The sequence below is a fragment of the Sarcophilus harrisii genome, chromosome 5 (genome assembly GCF_902635505.1).
Source record: "Sarcophilus harrisii chromosome 5, mSarHar1.11, whole genome shotgun sequence".
Lineage (NCBI taxonomy): Eukaryota > Metazoa > Chordata > Mammalia > Dasyuromorphia > Dasyuridae > Sarcophilus > Sarcophilus harrisii.
This window is the reverse complement of record NC_045430.1, coordinates 11,070,855-11,092,153: the sequence shown is the minus strand read 5'-3', so window position 1 is coordinate 11,092,153 and position 21,299 is coordinate 11,070,855. Positions and strand designations below refer to the sequence as shown.

Sequence of the window (21,299 nt, the reverse complement as noted above, 5' to 3'; positions counted from 1 at the left end):
AAGAGTGAGAAAAAGTGAGAGAGACAAACAGAGAAGAGAGGGAGGAGAAAAAGAGAAGGGAAGGAAGAAAGAAGGGAGAGAAGGGAAGGAGGAAAAAGAGCAAGGAGGGAGAGTACTTTTTCCATATACTACATGGTCTCATACCAAGCTGTACCATAGAAATGCCCTTTCAAGCGGTTTAAATACTTCAAAATAACGTCACTATTTTATGCCCAAGGGAGCTGAGATTATTCTTGCCCATCAAAAACAAAAAATAACTTTGTGTGCTTCTAGTTTATAAAACTTCTGAAAGGCTTAGCTAATTGAGGGTACGTTTGTGTGCATAGGAGGGATCACCAGCTCTGCCAAGAACACAGGCTAACACAAACACTGCAAAGATAAATTTCAATAAATCTTACAAAGAAGAAACAAAGACAAAAATGTGAAAGGGATTTATACAAACTCTACTGGTCAAAGGGAACAGCTTAATGGCATGGAGTCCCTCCTCTGCCTGCATTCTTGCAGGGCAGGGGGAGTGCCCTGACTACACAGATCTCAGACATCAACCTTCTTTCAACTTCTTTTCAACTTTTCTTCTTTAGAGCCAGGAGACTCTACAACCAAATGCTTTCTTAAGAGAACATTATGTCCAAGCTGGTAGCCATTCCCATTTTAGAATTCAGGACTTCCAAATTACCTTTTAGTGGTCACCCAGTTACTAGACTAGATCCCAATGAAACATGGCAGGATGTAGATGAAATATATATACTTAAGTTAGTAGCAATGGCCTCGGCCCTTTGGGTGGAGCAAAAATCTCCTCCCCAAACCTAGGGAATTCTTCACTTTCCATCAGCTGCATTCTTTGGATTCCATTCCACCATCAGCACCTTAATAAATATTCATTGTATTCTACTGTAACATATTCTAAGCCAGAACATCTAAACTAAGAGAAGTAGATTTTCTTGACCTAGTCTTCAGAAATCTGCTCCCTAAAACAAATCATGTACTTTAAACACACACACACACACACACACACACACACACACACACACAGGTTCTTATTGAAAGACTGGTTTCAATTGTGGGGTCAAGCTATCCTACATCCTAATCGTTTCTAAGTCCAATGGTTGGACTTAGAAAAAAATTAACGTAAGTGGTAGCCAAGCCAAGGTGGCAGAATGACAAGAAGCCATGCAGTGAGCTCTCCACCCCAAATGCTTCAAGCAGATCTTAAATAGGCACCAGACCAAATCCTGAAAGGGAAATGCAGAAAAACTTATTAAGCCTTGGGCTAGCCCAGATCTACAAGAGACAGACAGGAAGGTCTGTAGATACTGGGATAGGACCAAACTGGGAGCATGCCAAAGAGGGCCCACCCCAATGACAGAGAAACTGTGAACCAGACATAGAGCCCGATTTGGCCAGCCTCAGATGCAGCAAGGCAGGTGTCAACTGGCACAAGTCAGTCCTCAGAGTGGATTTGCAGAAGGGGATGTCATTGCCAGGTAGGGAAGCCTAGGACATTGTGCTGAAAAAGGAGCCAGTACAGAAGTTAGCAATGGTATGGCTCAGATCTTAATCCTAGAATAGTCTCATTTCTAGCATCTAACTCAGCCAGCAGGGAAATAATCAAGATAGGAAACCAGACGAAGAGGGCGCCTATAGTGTTGACACTCAGAACCAATAAGAGCTTTCCAATTAGCTAGTGGTGGCTGGGTCCAACAGCATCTACTCTTGTTCAGACTCAAACCTAGGTCAGTTATTTGTAGAGATCAGAGAAGAAGGGCAAGAACCAGACTTTGCCCTAAATCAGACCACTCTGGGGGCACTGAAAATCTCTAGGATTCCAGTCTGCCCTTCAAACCCTGGAATAACACAACACTCTAAGGAAGCAGCAACAGGACAAGCCCCAATCTTCCCTCCAGAAATGTGGAGAGCAGAGCCCCAACCTCAAGCCTGAAGTGAGAAAGTAGGCTGGAAGGACAGATCGACCAACAAAACCCACTATATGGCAGGGACCCTCAAGCAATAAACACAGAAGGGAATGACTCCAAAACACCTACCAGCAAAGTCTCCAAGTAAAAAAATAGTTGAAGCACAAACTCAACCAGAATTTCTGGAAGAGATGAAACGAGTTAAAAGGAAAAAAGTTTTATAAGTGAAATGAGAACCAGTTGAGTAAGAAACTGGAAAAGAAATGAGAGCTAAGGAAAAAAGAATCAAAAAGAAAATTAGTAGCTTGTCATAACAGATATAAAATTTTGCCTGACCCACAAACTCTGAAAATGATAAGAGACCAAATAGCAGCCAATAACTTTATGAGGCAATAAAAAATATTAAAACAAAACCAAAAAACTGAAAAAATAGAAGAAAATATAAACTAAGGAAGGAAATGACCTGGAAAACAAAAAACAAAACAAAAAAAAGAAAAAAATTGGGGAGTTCAATTAGACAATACCTAAGAGTGTTTCTGTTATATTTTGATGATCTTAAGAATGGAAAAAGAGGGAAAGAAAAATACGCTGAGGGAGGGAGGGAGTGAAAGGAAGTTTAGAGAAAATTACTTCACATAATCACAAGTAGACATTTATAAAAGGGAAAAGTAGTGCGCGATGAGAAATACATTTCACCCAAATAAGAGAGAAAAAAGAGATGGTGAAAAGGGGTAATTAGAGGGAGTTTAGATTAAGGGGAAGAAAAGAGTTCTAAGCAAAACAAATCCCATGAATTGTTTTGGGTTTTTTTGAGTTGACAAAAAATGGCAAGGAATGAGAGAGCGCTTATAAACTAGGCAATTGAATGCCGTTTACACATATGATGGAATATTAACTTGTGCTGAATTCTTATCAATATAATGACCAAGCAGAATTCCAAAGGACTAATAATGAAAAGCCTACCCCCTAACCACTCTCGACAGAGAAATGAAGGATGTAGAATGAGACAATTTTTTTTTGAACATGGCCAATGTAGAAGAAATTTGTTTTTATGACTACACATGTTCATAAGTTTGTGTGTGTGTGTGTGTGTGTGTGTGTGTGTGTGTGTGTGTGTGTATTCTCAAATGAGAACAAGAAATTAGAATGGGAGGATAAGGGGGAAGCTTGGTTGATTAAAACAAAATATTTTAGGGAAAAAATGCTAAGAAATAAAGGAGAAAATGCAAATAACTAAAACATATTTTCTCTTCTCTAGATTTTCATGACACTACTCCCTCCTGCTTCTATTCCTACCTTTTTGGACCACTCCTTTTCAGTCTCCTTTGCTGGATCTTTATGCCTGAAAACCATGAGGGTCTCACAGGGATCTGTCTTGGGCCCTCTTCTCTTCTCCCTCTACACTCTCTTCACTTGGTGTTATCATCAGCTTTCAAAGATTCACTTCTTTCTGTGCTGATGATTCTCAAAATGTGACCTCCAGTCTCATACCTCCAACTACCTTTAGACATCTCAAAATGTCCAAAGCTGACCTCATTTTGTTCCCCCAAACCCTCTTCCTCCCCTCTCTCTCAATTCCTTATCCCGGTAGAAGAGAATACCAGTTTCCCATACCTCAGACTCATAAGTCAGGCAGCATCCCTCAACTCCTCACACTTGGTCCTGTCACTTCCTGCCAGTCAACATCTCTCCTATACAATTCCTTCTCTCTTCTGACACAGCCACCACCATCACTTCACACTTGGACTACTGCTCAACAGTCTGATGGTTATTCCCCTGGCCATAAATCTCTTCCTCTGGGTCCATCCTTTCTCCACTCAGCTGAGAAACTTCTTAAAGTACAGGGGTGACCGTGACATACCTTTAATCAATCAACTTTCTTTATAGCCTCAGTACTCAACACAAAGCTTGGCACATAGTGGGTTCTTAATATATGACTGGAGACTGATTAAAAAATTTAGGTCAACACGGTAAGCCACAGAATAAGGCAAATAATAATAAATTTCTTTGCATGCCTTCTATAAAGAAACAGCTATAAATACAAAAGCAAGCCTATCTGGTTAGACAATAGGTTAAAATGCTATCTTAACAAAGACAAGTTCTATTAGAGAGAATTACATAGTTTTATTCTTTTCCACCATCCCTGATGCCAACTAACCAGTCTGAAAATAAATGTTTCTTCAGATAGCTCAGTTTCCATCTGGCTCTTCTCATTTTGGACTTCTTTGCTTCACCATGCCCCCAGTAAACTCATCACTGGGGAATCCAACCATCTTACCAGATCCAATCAGTCTTTAAACTCTCAACCTACAAGTACCCTCAGCCCCTTTGACTGAAAGATGAAGCCATGAACACTTCAATCTCCATTTAAGAAATTGGGGAGGACTACTGGGTCTTTATCCCAAGGAAATCATAAAGGAGGATAAAGAACCCAACATGTGCAAAACTGTTTGTAGCAGCTCTTTTTGTGGTAGCAAAGAATTGGAAAATGCGTAAATGTCCATCAGTTGGGGAATGGCTGAACAAGTTGTGGTATATGAAGATAAGGGAATATTATTGTTCTATAAAAAATGATGAACAAGATGATTATAGAAAGGTCTGGAAAGATTTACATGAACTTATGCTGAGCAAAACTAGCAGAACCAGGAATACACTGCACACAGTAATACCAAGAATGTGCCAAGATCAGTATGAAAGGTTTGGTTTTTCTCAGTGGTTCATCGATCCAAAGCAATCCCAAAAGACTTTGGACAGAAAATGCCATCTTCATCCAGAAAAAGAATTATGGAGACGGAGTGTAAATCAATACATGCTATGTTCACTTCTTTTTTCTATTTTTTTTCCTCTTGTGGTTTTTCCTTTTTGTTCTGATTTTTCTCTCCTAACATGATTCATAAAGAAATGTGTATTTTTAAAGTTAATATACATGTATAACCAGAAAAGAAAAACAATAAAAAATTTTAAAAAGAAGTTGGGGCCAGGGGAAGATGGAATAGACATCTCTTCAGACATCACTTCACCTCCCACAAGGACACACTCATTTTGGACTGCTTCTCTGGTTTTTCCACCAACTTTTATTGAATTAACACACCTATGCTCTATTTGTTAAGGATACAAAGTGGAACATGGGTCCAACCTAGCAACAGCCCAAAGTTTTCAATCCTTGAATTTTAAATATTAGAGAAAAATCAATGTGACTACAAGATTTCTGTTGAGTTAGTTACCATCAAGAACTGTGCAAAAATGCAACCAAGAATTTAAACACTACTTGTGTTCAAGAGGATGATAAGGAAGATCAAAGTGTAGACACTGATTTGTCCTAATTTTCAGATGGCACTGAAAAGCATCCTGGAACTAATGCTAATATAATTCTGTGATTACTTTGTTTTCACATGAGTGAATCCCTTTCTTTGAAAGCATACAGAGGTGAGGTCTGGCATTATCTTGCAGCCCATCTTGCCCATGAATATGGTCCTCTCTTTCCTCCTTAGTCACTGCCCCCATTCTACAAACAGCCCTGATTTGTTGCTGCATCTCACCTTTCTGTCTCTTACCCCTCCCCCTCAGAGCCAAGTGGTTCTTGCCTTTAACATGACAATTAGCTAAACTAATAAATTTAATTCATTATATTTAGAAAATTCATTATAATAGAAAAAGATTATAGGAGATCTTTTGGACTCTTTCAAAATTCCTAGGCCACATATGTTTAGGATAATAAATGGCTCCTGAAAACCACAAAGAATTACTGGTCAATTATTTTACATTACACAAAATGAGTAAAATAATCAATCCAAATGATATGGCTCTTCAAAAAGTTATTTTTAAAGACTATTACTCCAAAATGGCTCTCCTCTCTTACAGAACTGCCAGCTTCTGAATTTGATGGGTTTTGTAAGAGCCCTTTCAGATCTAAAAGTCTATTTAGAAGATAAGGGTTCTATACTAAATGGGCAGGCTCATTTTTCTGATAACAATAAGAGTGGATATTGCATCATTGCAATTACTTCTTACAACAGCCCTATAAGGGAGGCAGTATAAGTAGGATCCCTTTTTTATACATAAGGAAACACAGACTCACAAAGAGGCTTGCCCACAGTTCAGTAAAAGAAAGGATTCTTAGATCTCTCCTAATTTGAAGTCCAATGATGCTTCAACTATACCATGCTATTCTTATAGAAAACTAGCTATGACATTGGAGGGAGAGAGAGAAGTATTATGTGCTGGGCAATGGACTAGGCCTTTTGACTTTCTAAGTTCAAAAGCAAACTTTCTTTGCTCTCAAGGAGCCTCTGTTCAGAGAAAACATATATCTCTCTAAATATATATACACACAAGACCTGGTAACCTGAACTGATCCAACAGCTAAGTCATTCACTGTTGATCACAGTACAGTATTGCTGTTACTGTGTACACTGTTCTCCCGGTTCTCCTCATTTCACTTTGTATCACTTCATGTAATACCGCCCAGGTTTTTCTGAAAGTATCCCTGGTTATCATTTCTTATAGCACAATAGTATTTCATCACTATCACAAACTATAACTTGTTCAGCTGTTTCCTAATTGATGGGCCACCATTAAAAGAGCTGTGATAATCTGGGTCAAAAGGTACATACAAAGGGTTTTAGGCAGAGTTTGGACAAATTCCAAATTGTTCTCCAAAATGGCTAAAGGAGTTTACAGCTCCACAAACAACAAATCAAGTGTCTCAATTTCCTCACATCCCTTCCAACGTTTGTCATACTTCTTTTTTGTCATAAATCTATTAGATGTGAAGTGGTTACCTATGTATGTGTACCTAATCTATTCCACTGATCCACTACTCTACTTTTAGCCAGTACTACATTATTTTCATGATTATCACTTTGTGATACAATTTGAGATCTGATGCTACTAGCCCACATTCCTTCACTTTTTTTTTTTTTCATTTGATTCCTTTGATATTTTTGACCTTTTGTTCTTCCAGACAAATTTTGTTACTATTTTTTTCTATCTCTATAAAATAACTTTTGGTGGTTTGATTGGTATGGCACAGATTAAGTAAATTAATTTAGGTAGAATTGTCATTTTTATTTTATCAGCTCAGCCTAGCCATGAGCAATTAATATTTCTGCAATTGTTTAAATCGGTATGTATGAAAAGCATTTAGAAATTGTGTTCCTATAGTTCTTGGCTTGTGTCAGCAGATATTCTCCCAAGTATTTCATATTTAAGTGGAATTTTTCTATTTCTCCCTGCTGGACTCTGTTGGTAAGTACATAGAATTGCTAACAAATTATGTGGGTTTATTTCATATCCTGAAACTTTACTAAAGTTCTAATTTGTTTAAACATTTGTTTTTAATTGATTCCCTTAAGGTTAAGTATATCATGATATCTTCTGAAAAAATTAATAATTTTGTTTCCTCGTCGCCTAGTCCTTCAATTTCTTTTTCTTGTCTTATTGTTATACTAGCATTTCTTGCACAATACTGAATAATTGTAGTAAACATCCATGCTTCACCCTGACTCACTGAGGTTTCTAACTTATTCTTATTACAGATAATGCTTGCTAATGATTTTAGATAGATACTACTTTTTTTTTAAGCAAAGCTCCATTTATTCACCTGCCTTCTGGTATAGAATATTGTATTTTGTCAAAAGCTGCATTTTTGAGATGGTCATATGATTTTTTTTTTATTGCTATCATCTAGTTTTCTAATATTAAATCAGTCCTGCATTCTTGGTATAAATCCTCCCCATGATCATAATTATGATATCTTTGTGATATACTGCTCTAATCTCCTTGCTAATATCTTATTTAAAATGTGTATATCAATATTCATTAGGGAAATTAGTTTTCTTGGTTTTTACTCTTCCTGGATTGCATTATCAGCACTATGTTTGTATCATAAATGAGATTTGATAGAACTACTATCTTTTCCTGCTTTTCCAAACAGTTTCTATTTAAAATAGTTTCTAATTAAAAATTGTTTGGAATTGGAAATAGAATTAATTAAATATTTGGAAATATTCACATATGATTCATCTGGTCCTGTGGATTTTTTCATAGAGCTCATTGAGGGCTTGTTTTTCTTTTTTTTAAAGGTAGGATTATTTAAATATTCGGTTACCTCTTCTGTTAATCTGAACAGTTTATATTTTTTGTAAATATTCATACATTTCACTTAGACAAGTCAAATTTATTGGTATATAATTAATTAAAATAGCTTGCTCCTAATACTTGCTATAATTTCATTTCCATTAATGGATCATTCTTTTTATTTCTGATGATGGTAATTTGGTTTTCTTTCTTTTTTTTTTTAAACCAAAATTAACCAAAAGTTTGTCTTATTATTTTTTAAAATAAAACCAATTCCTACTGTTATTTATTAGTTTGATGATTTTTCAGGATTTCCAATTTGGTAATTTAATCTGTTCTTTTTCTAGTTTTTTTTTTTTTTTTTAATTGAATGCCCAATTTATTGATCTACTCTTTCTTACTTTTACTGATAGAAGTATTTAAAGATATAAAATTTCCCCTATGGGTTATTTTGGGTCCCTAAATTTTGGGATGTTGTCTCACTGTTGTCCTTCTGTTTAATAAAACTGTTTATTGCTTCTGTGATTTGTTCTTTGACTTACTAATTCTTTAGGATGAGATTATTAGTTTCCAACTATATTTAATCTGTTAGCATGGTCCTTTATTTAATATAATTTTTATTGCATAATGATCTGGAAAAGATGAATCTAAGATTTCTGCTATTCTGCATATTTATGCCCTAATAGTCAATTTTGGGGAAGGTGCCATGTACAGCTGAAAAAATGGTATACTCCTATACTCCCATCTATTTCCATTCAATTTTCTCCAAAGGGTCTATCATATCTAACTTTTCTAAAATTCTTTTCTTCATCTTAGCTTTTTTTTTTTTTTTTTTACTTATCTTATGATTAGCTTTACCTAATTCTGAAAGGGGAAAATTGAGATGCCCCACATAGTTTTACTTTTTATTTCCTCTTGTAACTCATTTAACTTTTCTTTTAAGTATCTGGATGCTGCATACATGTTTTGTATTCATGGTATGTCAATGCCTATGATAACTTTTAGCAGAATGTAATTTCTCTGCTTATTTCTTTTAATAAGGATTATTTTTGCAGCTAGGTGGCATAATGGATAGAGTGCTGGTACTGAAATCAGGGACACTCATCTTCCTGAATGAAATCTGGGTGACTCGGGGCAAGTCGTTTAACCCTATTTATCTCAGTTTCCTCATTTATAAGATGAATGGAAAAGGAAATGGCAAACCACTCCAGTATCTTTGCCAAGAAAATCCAAAAGGGGGTCATGGAGAGTCAGATAGAACCTGACAATAAAGCTTTGCTTTTGCTATTTGAGATCACGATTGTTATTCTCACCTTTTTTTTTTTTTTTTAATCTCAGCTGGATCATAATAAGATTCTGCTTCAGTCCCTTATTTTTATTTTATGCATGTCTCTCTATTTCAACTGAGTTTCATACAAACAATATTTTATTGGATTTTGGTGTCTAATCCATTCTGCTTTCCAATTCCATGATTACTGTGTATTTTCCTGCATATTTTTTCTTCCTATTTATTCTTCTCTCTCTTTACTCTATTCCTTCTCAAAAAGCTGTTTTGCTTCTGACCACTGCCTTCTATCAGCCTTTAACCTCCATCCTCATTCTCTCCTTAATTGTTGAACAAAATTAATTATCATCTCCAACTGAATGTGTATGTTAGTATCTTTTGAGCCAATTACAGTGAAAATGAGGTTTGAGCATTGCCTGCCACTCTCTACCCCATTTCTCCTTCTACTACAAAAGATCCTTCTTGTATACTTCTTTTACATGAGAAAAATTTCCCCTTATCTCCCCCTTTCCCTTCTCCCAGTGCATTCCCTCTTTCTGACCCTTTCATTTTGAGTGAATGGAGAAAAATTATTCCAACATTTATGTTGGAATCACATTCATGACATCTATCTAAACACCTTCTAACTGTCCTATTAATGATAAAGTTCTTAAGAACTAAATGTATCAACTCCCCATAAAGGAATATAAACAATTTAAAAAGTCCCTTATGATTACTTTTTCATGTTTACCTTTTTTACACTTCTCTTAAGTTCTGCTTGAATGTTAAATTTTCCATTCAGTTCTAGTGTTTTCATCAAAAATACATGAAACATTCTCTTTTTCATTAAATATCCATTTCCCCCCCCCCCCCCCGAAAGATGATACATTCTGTTTTGCTGGGATATTCTTGGTTATAATGTTAACTTCTTTACCTTTTGGAATATCATATTTTAAACCCTCCACTCCTTTAACACAGAAGCTGCAAAATCTAGTGTGATCCTGACAATAGTTCTAAGATATTTGAATGGTTTCTTTCTGGCTACTCACAATATTTTCTTCTTGACCAGGGAGCTCTGGAATTTGGTTATAATATTTCTTCAAGTTTTCTTTTTGAGATTTCTTTCAGGAGGTGATTGATGGATTTTTTCAATTTCTATTTTATCCTCAGATGTTAGGAAATCAGGGCAGTTTTCCTTGAAAATTTCTTAAAAGATTTGTGTAGGCTCTTTTTTCCCAAAAATTCTTAAATTACCTCTTTTTGATCTATTTTCCAGCATTTTTCCAACATTTTATTTTCTTCTTCACATTTTCTTCTATTCATTCTTTTGATTTTGTTTTTATTGTTTCTTGATGTCTTATGTAGTCATTTACTTCCACTTTTCCAATTCTACTTTTTTAAGGCGTTCTCATCAGTGGGTTTTTGTGCTTCTTTTACTATTCTGGTTTTTAAGGTGTTATTTTCTTCAATATATCTTGTGTCTCTTTTACCAAGTTGTTGGCTCTTTTTATAGTTTTCTTGCATCACTCTTATTTCTTTCTCCAATTATCCCCCAACCTCTTTTCTTTAACTTTTAAAGTCCTTTTGATTTCTTCCAGCAATTCTTATTGGGTCCAATTCACCTTTTTCTTTGAGGCTTTGCTTATAATTGTCTTGACTTCATTGTCTTCTTCTGGGTTTGTGTCTTGATCTTTCTTGTCACCATAGTAGCTTTTTATTTTGTTGTTTGCTCGTTTTTCCATTCTATTTCTTGATTTTTAACTTTATGTTAAATTTGGGCTGTTCTCAGGCTATCCTGGGTGACAGTCCCAAGCTTCAGGGATTTTTTTTTTCTGCTGCTATTTTCAGAACCAGGTTTTAGGTCTGTAAGTTTTAGGAGTTTCCAAGTTGGTAAACTCTGAGAGGTGTAGTTGTGGCTCTACCAAACTGTGCTTAAGTCTTTATATAGGAAATGCCTTTGTTCCCCTGCAGCCTCAAGTGCTAGCACTCTTCTTGATCCTGGAACTATGACCAGATGCTTTTTTCTGCCTTGCAACTGAGAACAAGGTTCCTGCTCCTTTGTGAGAAATCACAGGTACTCTTCTCTGCCTTGCAACTGTAATCAGGGCCCTTGTTCCACTGCGTCCATAAATGCAGTCTCTCTTTTTGGCCCTGAAATTCTGACTCGAGCCCCTGCTTTTTTCTGGCAACAAGCACCAGTACATCTCTTCATCCTGGAATATACATGGGCAATTTCAAAAGGATCCTGTACCCAGTGCCAGCAAAGAGTTCTTTACAATCTCCTTCTGACTTGCTCACAACTGGTTTCCAGAGAGTTCCTGAACCTGCTGCTACCACTGTTTCAATTGTCTCCAAAGCCTGCTGTTGCCACATTGGGCCAATCACCATCCTGGGGTTACAGATCTTTCCTGAAGACCTCCTAAATTGTCTTAGCCTGGAAAAATAGCTCCACCCAACCTTTTTTTGGCTCTACCACTCAAGAATTTGATTTGACACTTTAAGGTTGCTTGAAAAGGAACATTGGCAGAGTTCAACAGAATTGCTGCCCATACTCCACCATCTTGGCTTCACCTCCAGGGCCTTGTTTTTCCAAATAGAAAAAGAATAATTTGGACTAGATGACTTTTAAGGTCTCTTTCAACGTGAAAACTTCTCAACTCTATAATTCAAAACTTTTTTGATACTTGGGAAGTTTAAGCTCACATTAAACAAGCTATAGATCATGAAGTTTTTACTAGCTAAAGTTTCATTAAATGAATGGGACTCAAATATATGTCTGCTTAAGTAAATGTCTTACATATACACATATGTACAACACACAGAGAGTTATACTTCAATTTAACATGGCTTTATTTTTCTAACAATTTATATTTTGCCTTGTTCTATGTCTTCCTTTTGTTACCTATTTTTAAAATAAATTTATTTTTACAAGGATTTATAATCTCTTCACATTCTCTTCCCTCCTACCTCTCATGCCATGAAAGGAAAAGGAGAAGAAAGGGAAAAAATTAGCATAACTCCCCTCAAAAACGTGCCTATTTCATCAAAACACATTTCCCAAACTGGTCACACATGAGAATATGACTCTTTTCATTTTCAGTTCACATTTTTAGTCCTTATGCCTGTTTCTATGCTGAAAGTTGAGTAGTAGTGTTTTAACTTCAATCTTCTGAACTCAAACCTTATCAGCATATTAATCTTTCTCAAATTTATTTTTTCCTGTAATATTGTCATAACTTAAATTCTGCCTTTAGTTCTATTCACTTTACTCTGTTTCAGTTCAGAGGTCTCGTCAATTTCTTCTAAAATGTCCATTTTATCTTTTCTTATAGCATAAATAATATCCCATTACATTCAGGTAGCATAATTATTTGTTTTAACATTGCCCCATGGGAAAATAGTCCCTTAGCTTACAGTTTGGGATGTCTATGAAAGAACAGGTAGAAACATTTTTGTACCTCTTGGTCCTTTCCCCTCTTTCTTTGATCTCTTGGGCCAGATAGGTCTATAAGGGCTATCTAGCCACCTATTTTTTCCACCATCAACCCCTTTCAATTTAGTCTCATTACATTTCCCAAAATATGTAAGTTCAGAAGTAATTATGCAATCCAATCTAATCCAAAAAACAAAAAAAATCCAACAAACATGTACTATGTTCCAGGTACTGTGCTAAGCACTGAGGATACAATTTATAAAAAAACAGAGTTTCTGCCCTCAAGGAGTTTACAATCTGAAGGAGACAACACACAGGATAGCAAGTAGTACTCAGCTTTGGAGAATCTTTTTCACAGAGTTGAAATAAGGCAAGGTAATAGATGCTAAAGTAGAATGAGCTGAGTCCAGTTGTTGCCATCTATAAAAAACGGCACTGGGAGGAGTTTGGAACAATTTCAGAGTTGGTGCAATCAAGCAAGGCCAAGTGAACAGTCTGGTAGCAAGTTGAGAAATGGTGATCTTATCCCAGGAAGGGCATCTTGTTCCCTGGAGTTGAAAACAGGCAGGACAATTGAAACAAAGAGGAGTGATCATAAAAACAGGAGATGAAGAAATGATTTTTATGTTGCTGATGATGATTTGCTACAAATAGACTTGAAGTGGAAAAGTCTTTACTACAGCCAAATACTTCAACCAAATTCCTCTACCCTTATTCTAGTCATCTTTCCCATAGCATTATCTCTAAAAGCTTTCCTTTTTGCCTATAAAGGGCAAAGTTCTAGATTTGTAGATGGGACAGAAAGGAAGCACAATAATGCTTTTTTTTTTTTTTTTTTTTTTTTTTTTTTTGCTCCTGGCCTCTCAAGTTTTGCTGAGACTGTGGAGAGAGAAGCTACAAAAGCTCTATAACTCACTTGATCAGACAAATATCTGCCTCATATTGCTCTTGGGCCCTGAATAGCTAGGGAACACGACTGTCTTGGGAAGCACGAAGGAAGCCCCAAAGATGAAAAAAGTGGCACCCAGAGAATGCCCAGCAAACCACTGTGTACACAGGAATGGTTAGCTTTTGGGGAACCGAATTAAATTGTAAAAGATGTTAGGAAATAAGACATTCTGCCTACTTTCTAGAGGGCAAACTTTACAAGTATTCTTCGTTCTTAGCACTTAGGCTGAACTATTCTTTCATTCGGAACCATGATCTGAAATAATAGTTGCATAAAGGTTGTAGTGAGTGGCAAATACAGTAGCCTGGTAAACTCTGTAACATTTCTTGTTACATCCCTTCTCTCCTTGCCTGGAGATCTTCATCACCTCGTTCCTGGTCTATAGCAATATCTATTGATTGGACTACCTGTCCCAAATCTCTCCCTACTGATGTCTGTCCTTTACTCAACTGCCAAAATGATCTTTCTAAAGTGTAGTTCTGACCATTATTTTCCCCTATTCAAATAAAATCCAGTGGCTCCTGATCATGTCCAAAATAAAACAGAAAATCCTCTTTTTAGCAACTAAAGCTCTTCATGAGCTGCCCCTTCCCAACGGCTGCTCCTTCCACAAGATAGTCCTCTCAACTCCAAGCATTTTCTTTGACTGTTCCTCATGCCTACGTATGTTGTTCTCCCAACTCATTTCTGCCTTCCATCTTTCCTGGCTTTCTTCAAGTCCCAGTTAAAATCTGACCTTCTAAAGGAAGGACCTTTCCTGGTCCTTCTGAACTCTCGTGGTTTTCCACGGCTTATTATTTCTAATATAACATGTTTGCATACCAGTTATTTACACATTGTCTCCCCTATTATAATATAAAATATCTGAAAACAAGGATTTGTCTTTTTTTGTATCCTCAATGCTTAGCACAGAAAAGTCCACCTTCATCTACCACCTCTACATAACTATTATTGGGAGATCTGAATTGTCCAGACCTCAAGACAGAGACAGGTTAGTGACTATAGAGCTGAGTTTCTTTATGTATCAATACTTAAGACCTAAAGTTACGATCCTGCGAAATGGACACAAGTCAAGCTGCTTTGTCTCAGTCTTCCCTTACTCTTGCTTTGCAAAGTCCCAAGCTTATCTTGCTCCCTTCTCCAATGCCAGCCCAGGAGGAGAAACAGCTGCTGTCTCCCTTTCTCATCACAGCTTAGCTGGAAATCCAAGGAAGTGAGATGTGCATGATAGCCCAACTAAAGCTGCTAAAGGTATATCCCAAGCATTTGACCAATGAGAAGTTCTAACAACACATTCATGACCAAGAAAAAAAAAAAAAAAGATGCGGACAAGAATTAACAGGTAAAAAAGAATGTAAGACTTTATTTTCTTAATATGGAGAAAGTCTTGTCTACAAGATGTTGTAGAACTAAATGTAGAACTATTGAGGGAAACTTCCAAACCCAAACCTTCCAACACCAATGCATTAAACAGACTCACAATTTAAAAAAAGAACACTTAAGAGATAACTCAACAAGTGACGGCATTCAAATACAAGAAGAAGGGTTAGCCTCCTGCTTCTCCCTAAAAGCTAGGAATAAGAACACTAAGAGTAGAGATGGAGGGATTTTTGATTCAATTCATGGAAAAACTTGCTCACATAACTGTGACCTGTTACAAATGGGTTATCTCAAGGGTATTGAGTTCTCCTTCACTAGAAGTTTTCAAGTGAAGACTAAATAACTACTTGCCAAGAAGGTTATAAGAGGGCTTCCTGATTAGGTACAGATTGGCCTAGGTGACCTTGGAGGCCCTTTCAACCCTGAGATTCTTGGACTCATGCCTACTTCTTGGTATTCTATGTACAGACCACATAAAAAACTACTAGGGTCTTGCTCTAAAAAAACTTAGGCATCAGAACACAGAGTTCCTCTGAGGCAGGCACATTATGGATGACAATTCAAAGAGGCTTCATTATAATGAATCAAAAGTAATTCACCAGAAGATAATTGAAGCACAGCTTTGTAGCCCCCATTATCAGAGTAGGGTCCATGATATCACTGTGGGAAAATTAGTGCTTCATGCCAATTACTGCCTTCACATTTCTGGCAGACTGGTTTACCTTGAATTTGCTGAGCAACTGTTTCGATTTCAATTTCTCTAAAATCCACCCTTCTGCAGTTTAGTCAAGAATTTCTTTTGTTTCCTTTGCTAAATAACAGTAATACGTCACTGGCAGCTGCAAGATAACTACCACATTCCACAGAGCAGGCCACAACCTTTCAGGAGTGCAAAGTCTATCAATTTAAGCCCATGAATACTTTTGGATAAAAAGTACTTGATTTGATAAGTCAAGATCATGTTCTACTCTTCCCTGCCTCATGCTGACCAACTTTATAAGAGGAGATGGAAAAGGAGAGAAGAAAGGGGAAGGGAGGAGGAGGAGAGGGAGAAAGAGGAAAAGAGAAAAAGGAGAGACAAAGAGTATCCAGGAGAGAAGAGCCTACCTAGACATTTCATCCCACCTGTGTCATTTTTATCTATCCTGTCCCACACACTATTCTCCCCTGAAACTTTTATGAAGTGGCTGGCTAAACAGAGGGGTGACTAGTCTAACCTCAACATATGTCATAGGGGAGAAAAGTTCTTAGGCTGGAAAAAGAAAGATTGAGGAAGTCTTAGTAAATAGAAAGAATAATGAGAGGCACATGGAAACAACAAATACATTCCTCTCACTTAAGGGACTACTAAAAGGATACTTAAATGTTCTAGAAACTAAAATAAATGATCACTAAAACTATTTATGTGTACTGTTTCAGAGCAAAACGGACACTTAGACAGAATAAGACAAAAATATTACCATAAATCTGGCCAGTAATTAAGCAAGATCTATTTTACCAAAGACAGATGTGAAGCAATAAGACAGGGACCAGATTAGGGAGATGCAGGACGGGTAAAGAGACCTGGAATATATAGGTAACTATACTTGGAATGGCTCACTAAAAAAGAGATCCTGGCAGTCTTATTATTTAGCGAATAACTAAAAGGGGAAAGGCGAGGTGACTGTGGTTTTTGGTGCTGCCTCCTCTCCCTTCTGTACAGGGATGCCTTGGTGGAACCTGAAGCTTTTATTGATGAATATCTGTAGTATTCACTCTATCTAAGCACTCCCCAAGGAAAACCGTAAGACTGCTTTTGTCAGGGATGGATTCTGCTAGAACTAACAATGAATCTTATTTTTCCCCCTGAGTGAAGGACAGAGGATGAAAAGAGGTTATCAAATGCCATTTGTATGAATCTTTCAGATATGTTCTCAGTAGGGGGAAAAAAAAGCAAAATACTCCACTATATTTCAGTCCAAGTCTAAAAATAACACAAGAACATTCTCTTATTTTTAGAGCACTATCTTAAAAGTTTAAAAATACTAGCAACCTAGACAAGCCCATTAAAAACAAAAGGAATTTTTAAAAGTTCACTTCTGAGGTAGGCAAGAGAAATAAGGCATAGTAGAAAGTCTCAGATCTTGCATTTTCTTTCATGGCTTTTCTCACCCCCAAATGTGTACTCACCATCTGGAGTGTCTTCATGATAAACAATGGGCAGTAAATGAAGATGATACCCACAACCCAAGAGGAGTCGGGCAATGAGAGTCAAGGAACCAGACAAGCATTACTTCGTGTTTAAGAAGTGCTTACTAAATGTTTGTAGAACTAAACAGAGGCAGACCTGAGATTGGCTCCTAAAGAGAGCAATTCATAAAACAACAAAATAATTCTACTATTCCTCCTTAAAACAATTTTAAAAATACTTAATTAGACTAAGCAAAGCAAGCAGCTTTATTTCCATGCATTTCTTTACTGAAGAGAGCTTTGAGTTCAGCAACCATATGATCTATCACTGATTCTGAATGTTCAGAATTTCAAAATAAGAAAATTATCAACTCTTAATTCATAATGAAAGACTAAAAAAGCATAGTTTCTGCCTCGCCTTTCGCCCGGAGGTCATCTCTCCATCCTTCCCATGCACTAGCCCAGAAAACCGGGTTCAGCAAACAGGGTTCAGCAAACAGTTTACAAGCACAAGCTCTGGGGATTACCTGAGCGCACGGCAGTCATTAGCATGTCGGGCTCCAGTAGCGTCATGACAGCCCCAGCTAAGCCACAGACACGAGCACTAAAGACAATTTGAAAAGGATCTTGTCTTCAGAGGCCACACAGAGCTTTCCTTGAGGCCAGTCTCACGCCTGGTGCTGAGATCAGTCTGAAAACTCTCCCTGGAGAAGGTAGTTCCCAGTTTATCCAACCCACAGGCAAGCTGAGATGGCCCGGAGTTGAATGACTGCCACAGGAAGTGGAAAAGCACTCAAGTCAAGACTCCCAAGTGTGCTCAGAACAGGGCTCCTCCCCTTGCTCGCCTTCTCTGGGGGAAGGGGAAAGACACAGACAAGCGGAGGAAGAGCCCCCACCCCACCCCCCTTGTCCTCAGTCCAGAAAGCAGAATGAGATTTTGTCCACACTGCTGATCCTCCGGGGATCCTGCTAATGGAGGAGCTTGGGCTTGTGGAGAAGAGACAACATTTAACACCCTCCAGAGCACTCTGAGACAAGATTCCAGATCCCCTAAATGTGGACAAAAAAGGCATCCATCACACACAAATGTGAATGCTATGTGAGCATTATATATTACACCCCTTTAGTCTGGGATATTTATAGAAGCTAGGTCACAGAAGCAAAATATTTGCCTACAGAATCTGAACTATTCCCTCCCTTCCTCACCCATTAAAATGTATATCCAAAAAAAATTATCTAAGTACATTACACAAGTTTTAATCTTTCTCAAGTCATTCTCCTACAATAGTCTACTAGGTGATCACAATTATATACTCAACACTTTTTGTTTCCTTATGAATAAGCAAAGCTAACATTTGAATAGTTCCTTACTAACATGATTAACATATTAAGGCAGGCATTATCCAAATCAAATGGAAAGGCATAATCCTAATGCACATGGCCCTTTCTTGTTGGACATCATGTTCTTGCTTCAATATCTGCTTACTAACATGGAATGTCTTCTGAGTTGAAACTTAAAAGTAAATGAAATGAGGACTGATTAAGACAATGAATCTTGGAAGTAAAGACTGTTCTAGAAAAGCTGTTACGTTATAATAAATTTTCGTAGTTCAGAATCTATATAAAAATCTAATAACCATACTTTGCTACCCCCATCACAGTCCTATACAAAAATCAGTATTCATAATGATAATCCATATTTACCATATTTGTAGTTGTTCCGGTTCATATTACAGATGAAGAAATGAGGCAAAAAGGCTTAAGTGACTTGCCAAAGATCACACATCTAGTAAGTGTCTGAGGCTGAATTTGAACTCAGGAAAAAGGAGTCTTCCTGACTTCAGCTCTCTACCCACTGCGCGCCCCCTAGCTGCCCATTTCTGACACAGGCAGTTAACTAAAACCTTCCGACAACTAGAACCTACTATTTGCCAATATATATCCTATACCATTATCAAGAGTCTACCTTATCTTCACAACACACCACCACTCAATTTTTGGTGAATGACTGCCTCAATGCCAGAAAGATGACTGCAAAAGAGACTTCAGAAGGCTAACCCAACCCAAGTCTGTAACCCATTTACAGACAAATGAGCAGCAGTAACGGAGATCCTAAGAGATAAAGGGCTCAGAAGATCCAAGGCCCCCACTCTGTTCTGCCAAAGGGAAAAGTTCACACAGATTCCCGGGGGCGAAATTCCGCAGGGACTCAAAGGAGAGGAGAGGTTCTTCCCTCCTCTGCTCACCCCCCCCCCCCCAAGAATGTACTATTTAAGAGAAATCAGGAAAGCTCTTTTTAGAACTGTGGGAGTGAATCAACCAGAGATGGAGCAGTAGCCAGCATGGGCTAAAAGCTGCCTGGAGCCAAGAATTTCCCCAGCAATATTCTCACTGCCCCCCTGGCAGCCTTCTCAACAGCCCCCTCCTCAGTGCTCAGAGAAGGCTGACTCATCACTTTGTCCCTGCAGGATGTACAATGAGCTACGTGATGGGTTTTAAGCTGAAACAGACATTTGGTCCGTTTTCTCTGAACAAAGAAGTGTAAATTAACAGATTCTGAAAAAAGGAGGAAGTTCTACTGCCTTTTAGTAAGTTTCTTTCCCTCTGTCCAAAAGTAGTGCTTTCCACAGCCTAATCCTGCCCTGTGAAAAATAGTGCCTCTTGAATCTATATAATAAGAAAAAGAATATATGCAACCAAGTATTCATTTTTATCAAAATGTATTCACAATTAGGATCATTTTCATGTTTGTAACCCTAGGATCTAGCACAAAGGTCTAGTCCTTATTAGGTACTTTCCAATCCTTTTTGCCTATTCAGTCAATCCATCTTTTTCCCATTTTCTCTAGCAAAAAAATTTTCCCCTGTCAATCAGCCCCCTCTAATTTTCAAACTCTTCAAACTGTTATTTGCCAGTCCCTTCACTGATTACATATATAGGTCTTCCTGACTAGGTGGTCCAGTGGCTAGAACAGTAGGCCTGAACTCAGGAAGACCAAAATTCAAATCTGGTCTCAGATACTAGCTATGTGACTCTGGCAGGGTAAGCCCCTTCACCCTGTTTGCCTCAGTTTCCTCATATGTCAAATGAGCTAGAGAAGGAAATGGCAAACCACTCCAGTATCTCTGCCAAGAAAACTCCCAATAGGGTCACAAAGAATCAGACACAAATGAAATGATTGAACAAATTCCTTTTAAAAACAACAAACAAACAAAAAAACAAGCAAACTCTCCTTCACTAGATCCTACAACTCAAATTATTGTCCTACATCTTTCCTTCCTTTCACAGACAAACTCTTAGCAAAAGCTGTATTATATATTCCTCTCTGATACAACTTACACTCCTGCCAACCCTTTGCTGTAAACTGGCTGCTGACCTCCCTCAACTCAATCCATATCCCTTTCTCTCATTAATCTTTCATCTCTCCCTGTCTACTGGCTTCTTACCTACTGCTCACAGACAGCCTGCATCTTCCCTATTCTCCAAGACCCTCCCGTGCCCCCTTCCACCTCCACTAGCTGTGGTCCTTTATCCCTCATGTTCTTCATAGCTCAATCCTCTTCCTCTCTCAGGAATTCTCTGCAGCCAAGCTCAAAATCTCATCATTCAAGAGAAATCAGCCTTCAAAGTTACCAATAATCTCTTAATGAACAAGTCTAATGATTTTTTTTTTCTCAGTCCTCATCCCTCTTAAGCTCTCTGCAGTCTCTGCCACAGCTGATCCTTTTCTTCTCTTGGATATTCTCTTCTTTCTAGGTTTTCATGACTTGCTCCCTCTTGCCTGACTGTTTCTGTTTGTTGGATCTTCATCCAGATCATCCCCACTAACCAGGGGTGGTCTCCAAGGTTCTCTCCTGTGCCTTCTTCCCTTTTCCTTCTATAGAATTTCACCTGATGATCTCATCAGCCCCATGGATTTAATTATCATCTCTGGTGGTTCTTTGATCTATTTATAGTGGCAGCCCTAACTTCTCTGCTGATTTCCAGTCTCACATTTCCAACATCTCAAACTGGATGTCCCACACACATCTAATATACAGTATGTCTGAACTCGTTATTTTTCCCAAAAAAATTTCTCCTCTTCCTAATTTCCCTTTTATTGTGGGGAGCTCC

At 37.7% G+C, this 21,299-nt stretch overlaps 1 protein-coding gene across 2 annotated transcripts in view; it reads right to left on the bottom strand.

Moving 5' to 3' along the window:
- MRTFA (myocardin related transcription factor A) overlaps window positions 1–18,956 on the bottom strand; it is a 127,788-nt gene extending 108,832 nt beyond the window's left edge. The window contains exon 1 of one of the 2 annotated variants that reach the window (XM_031940793.1): window positions 17,714–18,956. In XM_031940793.1, the coding sequence (XP_031796653.1) occupies window positions 17,714–17,759 (46 nt within the window). In that variant the 5' untranslated portion in view covers window positions 17,760–18,956. The remainder of the gene's footprint in view (window positions 1–17,713) is intronic. The other variant, XM_031940792.1, reaches the window with a different exon arrangement.
- Window positions 18,957–21,299: the final 2,343 nt, after the last annotated feature.